General features: G+C 37.9%; 1 protein-coding gene and 3 long non-coding RNA genes across 4 annotated transcripts in view; 2 read left to right on the top strand and 2 right to left on the bottom strand.

Annotated features, from left to right (window-relative positions):
• Nucleotides 1-80: 80 nt before the first annotated feature.
• On the top strand, nucleotides 81-1,865 carry LOC134672294 (uncharacterized). The gene is made up of 2 exons (XR_010099318.1): nucleotides 81-187; nucleotides 1,561-1,865. It is a non-coding gene; the product is annotated as an uncharacterized LOC134672294 (long non-coding RNA).
• Nucleotides 1,866-4,464: 2,599 nt separating this feature from the next.
• The window catches only part of LOC134671883 (uncharacterized), a 40,820-nt gene continuing 28,198 nt past the window's right edge, over nucleotides 4,465-17,086 (top strand). The window contains exons 1-2 of the long non-coding RNA XR_010099282.1: nucleotides 4,465-4,743; nucleotides 4,981-5,827. This is a non-coding gene — a long non-coding RNA (uncharacterized LOC134671883). The remainder of the gene's footprint in view (nucleotides 4,744-4,980; nucleotides 5,828-17,086) is intronic.
• Nucleotides 4,977-7,867, bottom strand: LOC134671880 (uncharacterized). The gene is made up of 2 exons (XR_010099279.1): nucleotides 7,562-7,867; nucleotides 4,977-5,787 (listed from the first exon to the last, which is right to left on the bottom strand). It is a non-coding gene; the product is annotated as an uncharacterized LOC134671880 (long non-coding RNA).
• LOC134672295 (uncharacterized) lies at nucleotides 12,040-15,490 on the bottom strand. The gene is made up of 3 exons (XM_063530189.1): nucleotides 15,315-15,490; nucleotides 13,511-13,550; nucleotides 12,040-12,687 (listed from the first exon to the last, which is right to left on the bottom strand). The coding sequence occupies exons 1-3, from the start codon at nucleotides 15,324-15,326 to the stop codon at nucleotides 12,254-12,256; spliced, it is 486 nt and encodes a 161-aa protein (XP_063386259.1). The 5' UTR covers nucleotides 15,327-15,490; the 3' UTR covers nucleotides 12,040-12,253.

Here is a 17,086-nt window from a genome sequence, read left to right on the forward strand (position 1 = left end):
AGAGTTTCAACAAACAAACAACCATCCCGCTTCAAGTTAGATTGTATTGTTGTCCTACAATGTGTAGAACTACTTTGATTATCTGTAACACGCGTACGCGCACCAATCCGTTATAAAAGTGAGATCCATCTCAGAGGGATTGTATTAGGATCTCTGACAGCCTTTCTTGAAGATGTCGCGAGTTGTGGTAAGCTACTTTCATCATTGCTTTTCAAAACAGCTTTTTTTTTACATTATATTTTATTTTAATTTGATTAAATTCCTTCTTTATTTTATAATGCAAACCGGATAAAGAAATACCAGTTTATTGATGAACATCCTTTTAAAACTAAAACTGATAAAAATTATAGGGTAGGTATGTTACATAAGGCAATAAAGGTGCATTCAGATAGTTAAAAACAGGGGCGAGACATAAATTGCCTATCATATCATGAATAACGTTAACTGTTACAGCATTAATATTACATCGTTTAAGAATTAAACTATCGGTCTAACACCTCCACCATTTCAACTTCTCAGAGTCTTATTTCATCGAAAAAATATTCATAGGAGGTTTTTATTGCTTATCGGTTCAGTCAGCTGCAGATATAGTTTACCCCCCATGAAAAAGAAATCTATGAAAGGGGGGTAAGCTATCTCTGCAACCGATTGTAACTAATACATACGTTACTGGAGTGTTAGGGCTGATTTAGACGATGCGTGAACTCGCATGCGAGTCTCATACCATTCCGGATTTTGATCGGTCTGTTGAATTGGACGTAACCAACAGTCCGCAATGTAACTAAAATCGCATGCGAGTTCGCGCGCCGTCTAAATCAGCCCTTTTCGATGGAATTCAATTATTTGCTCTTACCGCCTTACGCACAAATTGTCAACAAAAACTTTTGTATTTTGTTTTGCGATGGTTCTAAGAGTGACATTCCATTTCCAACTGCAGCTGCAATACTGTTCATTTTACTATGGAAATTGACAGTGACAGCGACGCGTTTCCATAGTAAAATGAACAGTATTGCAGCTGCAGTTGGAAATGGAATGTCACTTTTATTCAACACTACTCTTCTCATCAAAAATCCATTCCATCGTATTACCCCAATGCACCTTATATGATTTTGTAAAAGGTAGGACAGAATGTAATCACAGATTAATAAATAGTTATGATGTAATGTAGGTATTGCTGTATGTGTTCCCTTACTCTCCTCAGTGTAGGCAGTAGCTTTTAGCCCCATTAAAATGTATGATTCGTTGGTATTTTATCAGAATTTGATGGCACTCTTCGGCTACCTACTAATTTTATGAATAAACAAAGTTATAACAGACAATAACGAATTCTTTCGGCATTACTGCAAAACTCAAATGCTGCTGTTGCTGCTGGCTGGCTCAACTGGACTCGGCTGGAAAGAGCTGGAAGTAGCCGCTCAAGATCGTGACAAATGGAGGATTCTTCTGCGAGCCCTATGTCCCCAATAAGGGATAACAGGAATGCATCATCATCATCATCATCATTACTGCAAAATCCTCAGGGTATGTCTATATCGATACTCATTTTGCAATACGTTACAGCTGTTGCTGTGTCTCCTGGTGCTGGTCTCCGCGGCCGTGTCCCTGGACCTGCCGGGCGGCCTCCCCAAGACGCCCGACCTGGGCAAACTGCCCGACGCCCCTAAACTGCCCGACGCCAACCTGCCCAAGACCTTAGACGACATGGACGACGGGGACAAGTAGCAACCGCTGACCTAGGGCGTGTTGGTACTTATGTAAACCTTCGACCATACGCTTGCTTTATCCCTTGAAGATTAAGATGACCAAGATGTTTTAGTAAATAAGTTATATATATGTATTTATAGCAAATTAAAAGCTGCAGCTAACTGCCTTTTTCATGCAAACTGCAAACCTGAATATCCCTTTACCTTTTATAGCTATGAACGTGATGATAAGCGGTCCCCGTAGCCTATGGACGCCTGCAACTGCCATTCATTATTTTATTTTCATGAGGATTAAATCATAATTTTAATTTGGGGCTGTGGCCTAATAATTATATGACCAAATTTCAAGATAGTGTTAACAATTAGCAATTAAAGAATTATATGGTGGAACGCAGCATTGTCCACTGGAAAGTATGTTAAAAAGCGTTTTGAAAAAGCGTTCTCAGCGTATTCGGGAGTTTCAAATTGTGAAAAACAAAACGCTATCATAAACTTCTTCAGTTTATTGTTTACACAACAGAAGCAAATACCAAATCAGTAAACAAATAGTTGTCCGAATAATTACAAACAAATACTTAAGGGGCCATTGAATTTCCAGATCTATCAGTTTTCGACAAGGTCGGACCAAAAATACTGTCTTCTTCTGTCAGGTCAACGTAATCAACTGCCGTATTCGAACTTCAAGATATTCACAAGAGACGACACGTACTAGATCCATTCTAGATACGTTATAGTTTAGATATCAACTAGTTCTCTTTTGCAGAGCAACCAATGTCACTTTTACGTTAGATAGAGTAAGATATATATTAGATGTGAATTGGATCTCTAAGTCATATCCTGTGGAAATCGTTCAAGAGTATCTCCAGAATCGAGCAAATGTCAAATTTGACAGGTTAGATCTTAAACATATCGTTATCGTATCTTGGTGATGTCTAACGGCTCGGCCACGACATCGGGCGACTTGCGAGGGCGCGGGAGCGATACCATAGGTTGGAGCGAAAGGCCCGATCGCTGTGTCACGCTCCAACCTATGGTTATCGCTCCCGCCGTAAAGATATCTAATAGATGTCTATTTCAAAATCTGAATCGGGCCCGTCTTCTACGTTACAGCAAACTGTTCACACACAACAAAGGTATTGCATTAGTAGTAGGCGCCTTAATAGTTTTTCCTCATCTTGGCCGTACAGTTAGCGTCGTATAGTAGGTAGCATCCAAAGTATTCAAATAGTTCGGTACGCCATTAGTGGCCCACATGTTTAAAATTCATTTGTTTACGTTACATGTCCGTTACTGACTCACAAATTGACATATGTGTACAGTCGACGTCAAAGATATGTTTACATTTTTCACCTTATTACAAAGGAGTAAGATGCAAAAGTGTAACCATATCTTTGACGTCGACTGTACACAACTATGTACATGCAAGGGGGCTAAGGCGATGGCTTTGGCTAAGTTTTTAACCATGAAAATAATAAGTGAGATTTCTATCGTAAGTAAAAAAAAGAGTTTAAAAACCCATTTAAGAATATTTTTTTTAAACAAGCAGATACGTTTATTCTTATCGAGCAAAATTTGAAATTTTATATTAAAGGAAAAAAAATACAAAATTACGCTTCCGGAATTTAAGACTAAAATTTAATAGGTTATGATACGGTAAGGTAGTATTAAGTATTGTAGGATATTTGTCAAACATAATTTGGTGTGTAAATGGTAAGGTAAGGTGAGTTCGACTAAGATCGGAACCGGGTAAGATCGTATAATTCAAATTTTCTGCCTGTTGCGGGGCTTTTTTTAATGCTGGCAAGGTGATGCAATGCGCTGTTTTGTCTCGCACTTGTCGCTCCGACTAACATTTCGCGAGATAAGTGCAAATGTCCAAAAAATTAGATTTTTTTTGTGTCCTGAAATACCCTTCGCCAGTTTTTCTTGAATAACTGGCAAGTTGAAGCGTTATTTGTTTCTTTTACATGTTATTTTTATTAAATTTGTGACATATCTGTATATTTGGAATTTTGATACGATGCCTGTAGGCCGAGATCCGGTCTTACACGAAGTGGTAAAAGATCGGATGCTAATCATCCGATTTTAAATGTTCAGGGATGCTCAAACTTTATTTGTGTCACCACTATATCTGATTAAATTAGGTATTAGGTAAATGTGATTAATAGTAGATATTAAATCACAATAAAGCTCCGAAATCATCTTGTATTGAGCGCTACACTTAACTAAGTAACGCCACGTACTTAATTGATTTCTTATTCTTAAACAAATATGTTTCCTTTATAAATAATAAACACGCAGAATGATTAAAAATGGTCGTATTCATTCCTCCACTTTCATATTATTTTATCCTTAAATCCTCTTTCATCACTTTTTTTCAACCTGCACTGCAACTGCACTTATGGTGTCAATGAACCCACGTGGTTCATTGACCCTACATGGGTTCATTGACCCAACATCTAAAGTTTGACAACCATAATTTCTTGAAAATTGAGTGGTGTAAGATCGAACGGAAAAAATGCAAAAAAATAAAAATCGGATCGGATATGATAGCCCGAATTACTCCTAGGCCAATTCTTCTATATATTAAACAGTGGGTAATACCGGTTATTTTGCAATAGTAAACTCTATGATACTGGCAATAGGGACGAACTAATAGCCCCGTCCGTTCTTACACCACCAGGTAAAAAAATAATGCTGTCAATTTATTTTGTTCCTATATTTAAACACTCATTATGACGTCTAGAAAGATAATAAAATTCTATTATATAGAACATTTCGTTATTATCAATTGTGTACTTGAATCATGTCCATACCTTATCCACAAGCTGAGAATAAAAATAAAATCCAACATCATCTCAACCCACCTAAAAACGTCCGAAACTTTGCCGAACTCACCTTAGGTATACTATTATTATTTATTTTGCTCTGTGTTGAAGTCAAATCACAAGGTTAAGATATCAGTTACCAACCACGACAATAGTAGGTGTCTTATACGAAGTACGAAGGTGAGTTATGATAATAATTAACACATTATAGGGTCATTGTGCTGGTTTTCGTCCGGTGTCAGTTTCCGTCCACTTGACGAAATTTGAGTATAATACTTCATTGCTGCACAAATTTGGACTTATTGCACCCTTAATATCTAAACAATTTAACTATCCACATAAAAATTATATTTCGCAAGTAGCAAATTATAAATCAAATGTGTTATTTACCAATCCGTCAAGTGGACGGAAACTGACACCGGACGGAAAACTGACGCACTTACCCTAAGAGTTATCAATAATTTATTTATAAACTTAATTATTTTTTAAAGTGGTTTATTATTATGATTTCTTTAAATAATGAGATTTAATCAAATGAATGAAGAATGAATGTTCTAATTCGTAGATGTTTAATAAAATGTGCGTAAATAAGGCATCAAATATGGCTAGAAGACACACTTCTTTCCTTACTTAGAATACAAGCCTTTAATAAAATCAAGTCATAAAACGAAGCATGTTCTAACGATAGTTAGATTAAGAGCGATGACAGTCTTGAGGGGAATGAAAGTGATCCTTTGAACGCCACAACTCCTTAAAAAGGATTAAATACCTACCTTAATATCACAAAGAAATTACATGCCATTTGAATCAACGAAGACAGAGAATCAAGTACCTAATTGAATTTAAAATGTTGTACTACTAACATTATATATTAAATATGTGAGTGAAATTGCAATCGTAAGATAAAAGAAATTAGAATAAGGGGCCATGAAATGGAATATTTACTTATGGTGTAAAAAAACACCTTTCTAAAATATGCTGCCGAATATAACGTAGTAATCTAAATTGAAAAATACAGACGTGGCAATTCAAAAACCGTCATAACGTCAAAGGTCAGTCTATCTGCTGCCTTGTTTTTCACTGTTGGCAGCTTTGGGCGTCTGGTTAGGTTGGTTGGTGTCGGCGGCGAGAGTGGCGTCGGCGGCGGCGGGCGCGGTGTCATTGCTGGGGGCGATAGTGGTTGTGGGGTCGGCGGGCGTGGTCGCGTCGTCGCCGGCGGCGGCCAGGGCCGCTAACATCAGCACGGAGAAGAGGATCTAGAGGAGAAGAGATACTCGTAAAATCGAATCAATCAATGTATGTACAACATTATAAGAAATATTAAATTACATAAATTACTAAAAGACATAAATAGGAATATAAAACTAAAACTAACTACAATTAAAATAATTAAAATTAAAAATACCTATCAAAATTTGGTGCCCTCGGGAGGGTGCCCAACACGCAGGCAGCGTTCCCGCGCTGGATTGCGATGGCAATTCGCTGTGCGAGAAAGCTGCCCGCGCGGGGGTCACCCGTTGCCTCCCTCAACCTTTTCCCAAGCTCCTTAAGGAGCATATGTGCGCCTCTGCCCCACGAACCAAGTGTCTCGACGCCAAATGCAACGAATTCGTATTGGGCGCCGAGACAGCTGTACTTGGCTACCTCGTAAAATGGGCTGATCTGGGGTATATTGTTGGCATAAGTACAGTCGGACCAAGAAAAGTCGGCAGCGAATTTGATAGCCCACGCAATGTAAGTGTTATTTTAAACGTCAAACTTCTATGAAATTATGACGTACCTATATATAACACTTGCACTGCGACTCTATAAGTACATCCTTCAATTCTTTACGAAGTGGTACTTCCCAGCAGTTCTGTAGAAATACTAATACAGGTGTGTGTTATCAGAATACCTAAAATTATCAGTATATTACATAAATAAAATTGTACAATTTTGCGTAGGTACCGAAGTACATAGCTTGAGTGTATGTAGCTCATCTGAAAATCATTGCTCTTGGTTTTGAAAATCCTGTAAGCCTCTTCTTATTTTTATTCGGTCACCAATGATAACTAGTGATAAGTTAGGTCCCCACCGAAAATCAGCGCTGCGGCTTACCGCCGTAGCATTAATACGCTGAGTGGGGGTCCTATTTAACGTCTATGTCTCGATATAAAATTTGTAATTTAACTGGTTGGTTGACTTAAATAAATGTATTTTCTTTCTTTCTTTCTTTCTCTGACGTAACGAGTAACGTGATGTAACGAGTGTCTACCATAGTGTAATTTCTGAAGTAGGTACTTTAGATAACTCGCCTAATGGACTCGTCTTCCTCTTTGTATTCTGTTGTAAGGAACGCTTTGGACAGAAGCCACTGAGACGCGTATCATCAAGCGACGTTCACTTAATAGTTCATCCAGTAATGATCGTGATCCTCAGTCATGAGGGAATGACCGAGGAGACAGAGGAGAAGAAGTGAGAGTGACCGTACGACCGTACGGTCGTCCCATTCGTTTTTCGCCAAGTTCTTAAATTAGTCCTATTCTGCTTTCGTCACTCATTCTACATTGAAAGCCACCGACGATTGTGACGAATGTAGAATGAGTGACGAAAGCAGAATAGGACTAATTTTAGAACTTGACGAAAAACGAATGGGACGACCCAAGACGATACCCTATGTAGCTAGCTGTAGGTAGCTCATATTGAAGCGAGTGGTTTGGTGAGTTTACTGGTTAATTTTATACAGATAGTCGTGAAGTCAAACTCTATTTATTGGTAAGTACCTAACTGTAACTATAAGTAGGTACCTACTACGCAATTCAGCATTAAAATTACAGTATTGTAATATTAAATAGAAGCTGCATATGTAGATTACCTATTATTTAACTGCTTAAAGTTATTTACCTATTAGGACAGTTTTCATTAGATATCTTCTCTTTCCTAATTAACTATAAGGGATAGAATAAAATCTACTTCCGCCTCTTACTTTAAAAAGTAATCAACGCTAATATCAATTGAGATATTGTAGAAAAATATTTAAAGAATACTTACAACGAGTTTTGCCATATTTATCCGGGTAGCTTACTGCTCAAATCACAAGAGATAAACTCAGCTGCAGACTGATCGATGACTTACCACTCTAGATAACCATCCTTATATACCAGAAGGAAACAGACGATTTAATGACAGGTAGGTAAGCGTGCTGAAAATGAGATAATGATTGAGATCATTCCAAGGAAGATGATTATGTGCGCAACGACGCACGGTTTCAGTACATTGTGGCGGCGGTCCCACGGGCGTTCGAAGAACTAATCCGTCTTTGTAGATTTACATGCAAATGGATTATTATGTCACTCATATCAGTTGCGTGACTAGAATTACTGATAGCTCAGATTACTGTGCAAGCCAAGAGAACCCCATTTGGGATAGTTTTAGGTACTTACTTCGCTGGCTCAGCGACCCGAAGTGGATTTTGGCCTCCGACACTAGAATTCTAGACTTCGCCATTCGTTCCTATCCTATGAGGACCGCAAAGACCTGTGTGACATCCAAGCGGCTGAATGGCGACGAATCGAACAGGACAAGAACGGGCTAGTTTTGCGAATGAATTTTCATTAACCATCCTAATGGATGCAAATTTCATAGGCACTTATTTTAGGTGAAGCTACGAGGTCAGGTATTTAAACCAGCGCCGGTCTAACTAATGAGCAATGTAAGCAGGTATTTAGAACTCTTCGTCTAGGGACTCTAGGGGAACAGTCAAATCTCAGGGAGCGATCAAATATAATGGACCCCGAAGACTACCTTGGTCTAGAAATAGGGCATAAAAATGTCTTAATCCAGCACTGATTTAAACCCTATCTTAAGCGTGCGCACTAATAACGTATGGGGTGTATTATTTCCTGGCGTACCTCTCTCTATTCAAGGGATTTTTCATGCTCATTATGAGGTGACTCTTTGATTGTTTTCACTTGATCAGTCCTACATTGGAAGGAACGCGTCTTCTGGATTTGGTGCCATCAATGAAAATTTTTAGTAGAATAAGGATCACCTAATAGCCGCGCAATAGCCATTCGACCGTCATTTATCGTAGGTAAATTCACGGACATATGTAATTGGTAAGACAAAAATATTATCTAAATCTAGTTTATAAAACATGAAGATAGTTTTAAGAATATTAAGGCGCATTTAAAGGTTCTTATTAGCGCTTAAATTACATGCTCCGTATCTCAATCAGATTAAAACGAAATTTCTAGTAAGTAATAATTATGTAATCTTGTCCAATAATTATCGATCGTATTGATTGGCATGTTAATTGCTTATCCTCATGGGAACTGGCCGCCGACTTTAATTACATTGATAATGAAGTAAGCCAATAATTGCCAGGATATTACGATTCAAAACCATGACCAATATCATTGTAGTGGCAGTTGTTCACAAAGCTTACCATATTTTCTATAACACAATGTAATATATCCAAATTGAGCAGTTGGTAAAAAAATCAAATAGTTATAGATTTGTTCTTCGGAGGAACGTGGGCGTAAGAAACGTTATGGAAGATTTATTCAAAATTATATTCATTTTCAGACCATTTTGCTCGCATTTTGTCTTTACCTCCTCCTTGCGTCATAATCCTCAGTATTGAGGCCTCCGTTTTGAATCACTTTCTCTCTCACGATCTTTCTCCACCTGGTTCTGTTCTTGGCGGTGTGGAGAGCCATGTGAACTGTGGAGTCAAGAGCGGTGCGGATCTGGTCGGACCAACCTATTGTCGTTTGTTGTTACAAACTGACGCCATGGGGTCGATATTAGATAACAAATTAATTGATAAAACTACAAGCCTGTCTTGGAAGTATAAGTTATACTGGCAGCAAGTTAGTAGTCGAGACAAAAGTATTGTTGATATGATTAGATATCTTATCTAAGAGCCTTGTTGCTGTTAAGGATAATAGGGAGAGTAGAGTTACCTTCCTGTTGCAGAGGTGTCGAAACAATTAATGTTGATAGAAAAAGGTCACTGTATTGCAAATAAGTAATTATTGTAACTAAACAGTTTGTCTCAGGCTTTATAGTTCTTGCAACATATAATAATAGGTAGACTGATAACATCTGTGGGCTAGGTTCCAGTAACACTTCAATCTTATTAAACTTCCGCGAGACTCGAACATAATCAAAATTATTTCTTCAAATAAAATAAACAGACGGTGTATTTAGTGCTCCTGTAGTGTAGTCCTGTCGAAGATCCCGAAAACGGATCATAACATGATGATGAGCGATTATTCGACTAGAATAATACGTGAGTAGCCCGTTTAAAATTATTTAGGTATACAAATGTAAATGCGTCGAAATTTTGGGTGCTCGAAAACAATACAAAAGGCAATCACGGTCCATATCCCGGTCGATATAAGTCTAGTGAAGTTTAAATACTTTAATACGATGTTTCGGCGTTTGTTGCAATAACGACTAAACGGATTTGGTTACGGAGTCAGTGTTATGGTAACATTCCATTTCTGACCGCAGCTGCACTACTAGTAATGAACGCGTCGCTGTTAAGGTGACAGTCCATTTCCAACGACAGCTGCATTACTGTTTTATTTTACTATGGAAATTAACAGTGACAGCGACGCGTTCAGTACCGGTAGTGCAGCTGCGGTTAGAAATGGAATGTTACCATTATTGTCAATTTCCATAGTAAAATGAACAGTAAAAGTGACATTCCATTTCCAACTGCATCTGCAATACTGTTCATTTTACTGTGGAAATTGACAATGACAGCGACGCGTTTCCATAGTAAAATGAACAGTATTGCAGCTGCAGTTGGAAATGGAATGTCACTCTAATGCAGCTGTCGTTGGAAATGAACTGTCACCTTAAATGTCGGCGGCCGATCGTAAGATCAGGCATATCGTAATGTTCCTGTATAGAGATGGGTAGTGAGTAAATACTCACAGGTAAATACCGAGTAAATACTCAGTATTTACTCAATATACCCGTATTTACTCGTTTATACCCAAATTGGTGGGTATAAACTATTTAGAGTGCTGAAAGGGGCATATAAATTTGAAATATAGGTGTATTTTGTAAGCCGCTACTGGATTGAGTACTCAAAATTGTAAGAAATGTATTTTTAAGAGGGGCACTCCATACATGTAACTAATTGTCACAAAAAAAAATCTCAGAAACCAACAACATGTTGCACATCATTAAATGGGTCTTTAAAAATAACTGGAATGTTTCTAAGAACATTTTTGGATAAGTTGAATATTTTTGGAAAAAAATCATTTCGAAAGGCCAAAGTAATGTTTATCTCTCTATAACTTTAGAACCAAAGTTCAGAAAAAATATGAAAACATATTGGGAGATTAGCCGTATAATAAAGTACAAAAAACAATATTTTGAACATCCTCGGTTGAGCCATTTTTGAGTTTTCTTTAAAAAACCCTGAATAAAAGGTCGTAAGTGCCGCGTAAACACGCACTTTTGCGCGACATGCACTTATCTAGAACATCGGTAGAATTTAAGTTCTCTTATTTTTAAAGTAAATACCTTCTTATCTAAAACAAAATTGGTAACAAAATTTGCCTCTCACTAATAATTACCTTTTTTTCCTAAATTAAGCGTCCTCTATGCTTTTTATTTTATAGATATTGTTAATACACGTTAGCACTCTTCAATAAAAGACAATTTTGTTCTTAAATCTCACTTTTTGAATAATTTATAAGCAATCGTTTTTACCCACCTAAATGAGTAAATACGGGTATTTATCGGGTGCTTTGAGTAAATACTCAGTATTTACTCACCCCTACCCATCTCTATTCCTGTATATTGTTTTGAGGATAGTCACATTAAACCAATATATGGGTAAGATAGGTTCGCTCTTAGGTTGCTTCAGATGCCCGAAGGGCAAACTGCCTAGAAATAGGAGTACGCGGGGCTCCGTCGATTTAGGGAAACGAGTCAAAGATTTTCACGTTTCACGATATGCCTAGGAATTTCACGATATGCCTGATCTTACGATCGGCCGCCGACATAAATACGTAAAACCACTTATAGTCTAATAAGACATAGAACTATTTTAAATCGCGTAATGAATTATTAAATGTTATATGCAAAGAATATTTAAATCGTAGGGAAAAAAGGCAGAGGTAAGCTAAAATAGTCGTTACATATTCGCATTAAATGTTGAGCTTGATTAGTTCAAGAGACAAATAAGCATATCCATTTTTTAAATTAAAAAAATTAGGTACATAGACTGAAATTAAGAGGCCCAACTCAAGTACCTAAGTAACTACAAACTATTCACAAACATCTAATCACAAACATATATATTTACTGTAGAATATACATCTACATAATGTAGACACAATATGTGTTATCCATCCATGTAATAAATCATATTCTCGTCTGTGTATGCGGATCTAAGGAACTTTAATATGTACGCGGCACGCACGGCCGATTATGACAGATGACACATGACATGACCAATGACTTGAAGATAAGGCGGTTATGGTTACATAATCAAAACAAGATTATTGTTGTTAGGTACATTTATTTACAGTTTTATTATTGTTTAAAAACAAATTCTGGTGGGTTATCTGACAAGCCTTGAACGGTTGATTCCTTGACAATATTGTTTTATGTTTTAATTTAAGACTAAAATACTCGTGCTGAGGAGGATTTATGTTGATAAGTAGTCATACTATTAAGTTTTGCAGGCGCAGGTTAGATTTTCATCTTGATTCCTTAGTATCCGTGTTGCTGGTATCCGCCACCGTGGTTGCCATGGCTGCCACCGTAACCACCCTGGCCTTGTTGACCGAAACCTCCTTGTCCGCCTTGCCCACCTTGGCCGAAGCCGCTGTCTTGACCAAAACCTCCCTGACCACCGTGAGAGCCGTGCTGACCCTGTTGTCCGTAACCGCCCTGGCCTTGACCACTCTGTCCGAAACCGCCTTGGCCTTGACCACCCTGTCCGCCTAATCCTCCTTGTCCAAATCCTTGGTCATGTTGAAAACCACCTTGCTGACCCTGTCCTCCCTGACTGCCATGACCGCCGTGGCCACTCTGACCGCCTTGGCCACTCTGACCGCCGAAGCCACTCTGACCGCCATGGCCACTCTGACCTCCATGGCCACTCTGACCTCCATGACCGCCGCTACCGCCATACTGGGGGTGGCCTGAAATACCAAATGGGCAAACTATAGAGACGAGATAAAAAATTAAAAAGTCTAATGAGGCAGTGGTTTTGTAGAAGCATTTATTTTTTAATTAAAATTACTTTTCACACCACCTATTCGGAAAAGAGCTTTTTCTTCCCTGCTAGGAGGGATCAAAGTGGCACTTTGCCTCCCTGCTAGGAGGGATCAAAGTGACACTTTTCTGTTTAAGCACACTATTTTTACATTTTTTTGTACATTATTTTTTTAGCTTAAATAATCTGTTTAAGCATCAGATTGTATCAACACTAAGATTTTTTTATTTTCCTCATAGTTGATGTGAAAAGCAGTACGTGTCACACGGTATCAAAATTATTTCGTCTTGGGCGTTAACACTTGAATCCCTCATTACGCTCAGGATTCAATGTACGCCCTTGACGGAAATATAACATTTTGATCCCTTGTAACACAAACTACTATTTCTCACTAAGTAACAAAAAAAGAACCATGTGGCTTTTGTTCACTGTAAAATTATAATAACAATTATAGTCACATTAATTAGCTGGATTAGAATGATGATGATGATAAAACTGCCTGTTACAATCATTGGGGTTATATGCCTGTTTGCCGCCGACATGGTATAAAAAAAAGATGCTGGCGAAAATATTAGGGCAAACTTAATTATCAGCATTGGATGTCTATGAAAAATAGATAAATACTACTAACTGAAAATTCAGACATCCAATGCTGGTACCTAATTAAATTTGCCCTAATATTTGCGCCAGCATCTTATGTGGTTTCTCGGGACTTGACGAAATGCGGCCATTGAGGAAATAGTACTCACCGAGGGCGGCCACTGCCAGGGCTAAGACTACGCACGCGATCTGTGGAATAACAACATAACATTGTATTATACAATATTAACTTTATTGAATCAATATAAATGTTGTATAAAAACTTATGAACTAAAATTATACTAAATTAATAGAAATAAAACCTAAACTACAATAAAAAATCGCCCCATTCATTTTAATTTGAAAACTATTGAAAACTAAAACTAACATTGTATTATTAGATTAGTAAATTTATTCAATCAATGAAATAACGATTTATATATATAATACGGCAAATAATATAAGTATATTTATTAAAAAAAGAATTTTACATGATATAAACAGAATTTATAGCCCCAATTTATAGCTAAGTTTGAAACTTGTATTTTTAACAATAATATGAAAAGAGGGTTTTGCCTGTGCAATTGCGGACGAAGTTATCATGACGAATATCTACCGGAGATATATCCTGAAGGACGGTACGGTCGACATTTGTCGGGCATGCCGCCGTCCCGGAGAATCACTCAGGCATATTATCTCCGGTTGTTCTCATCTTGCTAACGGCGAGTACTTGCACAGACATAATCTCGTAGCCAGAATTATTCACCAGCAACTTGCCCTCCTATACGGCCTTGTGGACCGCGAAGTGCCGTACTACAAGTGCTCACCTGCGCCAGTTCTCGAAAATGGTCGTGCCACGCTCTATTGGGATCGATCTATCATCACTGACAGGACTATTGTAGCCAATAAGCCTGACATCGTGCTGATAGATCGATCGCAGCGCCGGGCCGTGCTCGTCGACGTCACCATCCTCCATGATGAGAATCTCGTGAAGGCCGAGAAGGACAAGTCCAGCAAGTACCTAGACTTAGCTCACGAGATAACCGCCATGTGGGATGTTGACTCGACGATCATTGTTCCTATAGTCGTGTCAGCGAAGAGTCTCGACCAACACCTAGAGAGACTCTCGCTAGGTGGTTGGATCAAGGGTCAGATGCAGAAGGCGGTAATTTTGGACACGGCGCGTATAGTACGTCAATTCCTCACTCTGCGGCCCTGACCACCGGCAGCTTGGGCCCTGCCCCGCTGCCGGCGGCACCCTAGGTTAGGTTTTTTATAATGTGTTTATAATTTTTTTTTTATTGTTTTGTAAGTGTTTTTATATTTTACTTTTATATTCATATTATAATTAACCTAACTTAAGAAGAAAAATAAATAAAGAGAAGAATATGAAAATAAAATTGAAGCAAAATATTGCAAAATTCGTAAATAAGTCTACAGTAAGTTATAAATATCCGATATGAGAAAAATTTGGAGATTTGCATAGACTATTTATGTTTGCGTGTCCAAAGAATTCCGTAGTACCTACATAATAAGTGCAATCTCATCGCAACCCCCAAGAATGGGGCTGTGTTCCGCCAGGAAATAAAGCATACCCTTAAAAACTATTGACGCGTAGGTAACCTTACAAGTGGATTAAAATTTTGTTTTAAACAGAACAATATACAGATTTTTTTATAGTATGTATTTACTGTTTATATATAAGATCTGAGCAACTTTTACTGTGAGGCCGAAAGAAAATCCTGTACCTACATATTGAATGTACTTAGTTAAAACAGAGTCGGCTAACTCGACAGAACTGGACAGACACTGACGAGTCTCCATGCAAAATTTTGCTTCATATTTTTAAGTTTGATTTAGGTTTCTACTGGAAAAAAGCACTGTATTTTTAGCAAATGCTGAGAAAGTTAACAGAGTGAAAAGAAATTATTTGTGAATAGGTATATATATGATTTTAAAATTAAATTTACTTACTTTGAAAGCCATCGTATAAGTGTTCTCTTGAAGTTATGTCTCAAGTTAGTCCAGTTTAAAGTTTATATACCCGTCGTTATCTTAAAATTTGAGACGCGGCCTCTGCTTTTGCCTGTTTATGTTTACATACGTAAATTCGATTCTACTGAATAGATATCGTTATCGGTTAGTAGGCTGAGGTTATCTGTAGGTATGACACAAGTTATCCGTAAATACATACTAAATAAAACATCCTCAAATTAGAGGAATTAATCCAGTGTTGACACCGAATAAATAATAGTACTAGGTACAGAAGACTCACTCTCTAACAAAACGCGTCTGTTAAGATCAGGACAGATATGGTTTATGGCTAGCCATCAAAATTGGTGTGGAACGGATGTACTTTTAGCTACCTGTAGCCTGTAGCAAAGCGACGAATCGCGGAGTGAGCCACGCCTGGGCTATAACCGCAAAAATCGAAGTTCGCAAATTGCGGGGATTTTTCTCTGTCACTCTTATTACGCCTTCATTGGAGTAAAAGAGAAAGAACCCCGCAATTTGCGAATTTCGGTTTTCGCGGTAGCCGCTCTGGTGTTGGCCAGCCGTAGTATTTTACAGGTGGCGCCAGTAGCCAATTTTAGGTTCTTATACCCGTGTGACGCGTTAGATGTGTTTTACATCGGATAGTTTTCAAATTAAAATGAATTAAGCTGATGATGATGCGCGAAGCTCCTCGCACTTGAGAAGCTACCGGGTTGATGGGAACGGCGAAAGAGCTAAAATTAATATTTGCGGTTCTAAGTTTCCTAAAACTATATTTCTACTGCGGTTGACTTTTTTTTTAATTTCTCCGACCCCTGCGCGAGGCTACCAAATGCTTCTTATCTTATTATAATAAATTGCATAATTATGATAAGAATAAGAAGATTATTAACAATAGGTATACAATCATTCATGACTATCAAGGTCTCAAGGCTTCATTGATATCCGACTCATATAATGTTGGTATTTATATGGTTGCATGACCAGCAAATAGTATGGTTTTAGACTTTGTGGCTTTAAGAAGATCACGATGAGAAAAGGCGGCTTAATAATATGATCGCGTTTATTATCTTAATCAATTGATCCGTAATTCACCCGTCACTCTCACACGAACATAAATGCCTTGTCAAAGGCGATATTGAGATCTCCCAAGATATTTATTATCATATGACTTGATAAGCGGCAACAATAAAAGCGCATAGCCGTACGATCTCTACTCCGTTAAAATAGCAAAAGTAATCATAAAGAATTGTTATTACCTACTTGAAGAAGTCATTACCATACCTACTATATACTAACTTATTAGTAAGGAAAGAACTACTGTTTATCTTTATGTCCTGTTGGGTTACGACTGACGATCATCGGCATTGAGATATCGACGGAAGAATAAATAAGTACTCATATCCACAATATCTTCCAATATTGCTACCACGCACCACGCACCATATGTAGCTCGATGTAGGATGTTAAGTGAAATCAGGAAAGGAAGCGGTCGGTTGGTCGGTGGTTTATTTCAAAACATTTAACTACCTACGAAATTATCAGTTGTTCATCCTAGAGCTTCGTTTTCTTAGGGTACCCAAAGGAAAAATAAATACTGGACCCTATCACTAAGACTCCGCTGGCCGCTGTTACCAGGCTGAACCTATCTCATGAACAGTGATAGCTAGGCAGTTGATGTATTTCTGATACCTCGGCAGTTGATCAATTTTCACAGATGATGTATTTCTGTTGCCGTTATAACAACAAAT

The sequence above is a fragment of the Cydia fagiglandana genome, chromosome 16 (genome assembly GCF_963556715.1).
Source record: "Cydia fagiglandana chromosome 16, ilCydFagi1.1, whole genome shotgun sequence".
Classification (NCBI taxonomy): Eukaryota; Metazoa; Arthropoda; class Insecta; order Lepidoptera; family Tortricidae; genus Cydia; species Cydia fagiglandana.

What these genes read in the sequence shown, in the direction of transcription:
- LOC134672295 (XM_063530189.1), bottom strand. An exon ending in CCTGGCAGTGGCCGCCCTCG is followed by an intron (nt 12,688 to 13,510) that starts GTGAGTACTATT and finishes TTGGTATTTCAG; the next exon opens with GCCACCCCCAGTATGGCGGT.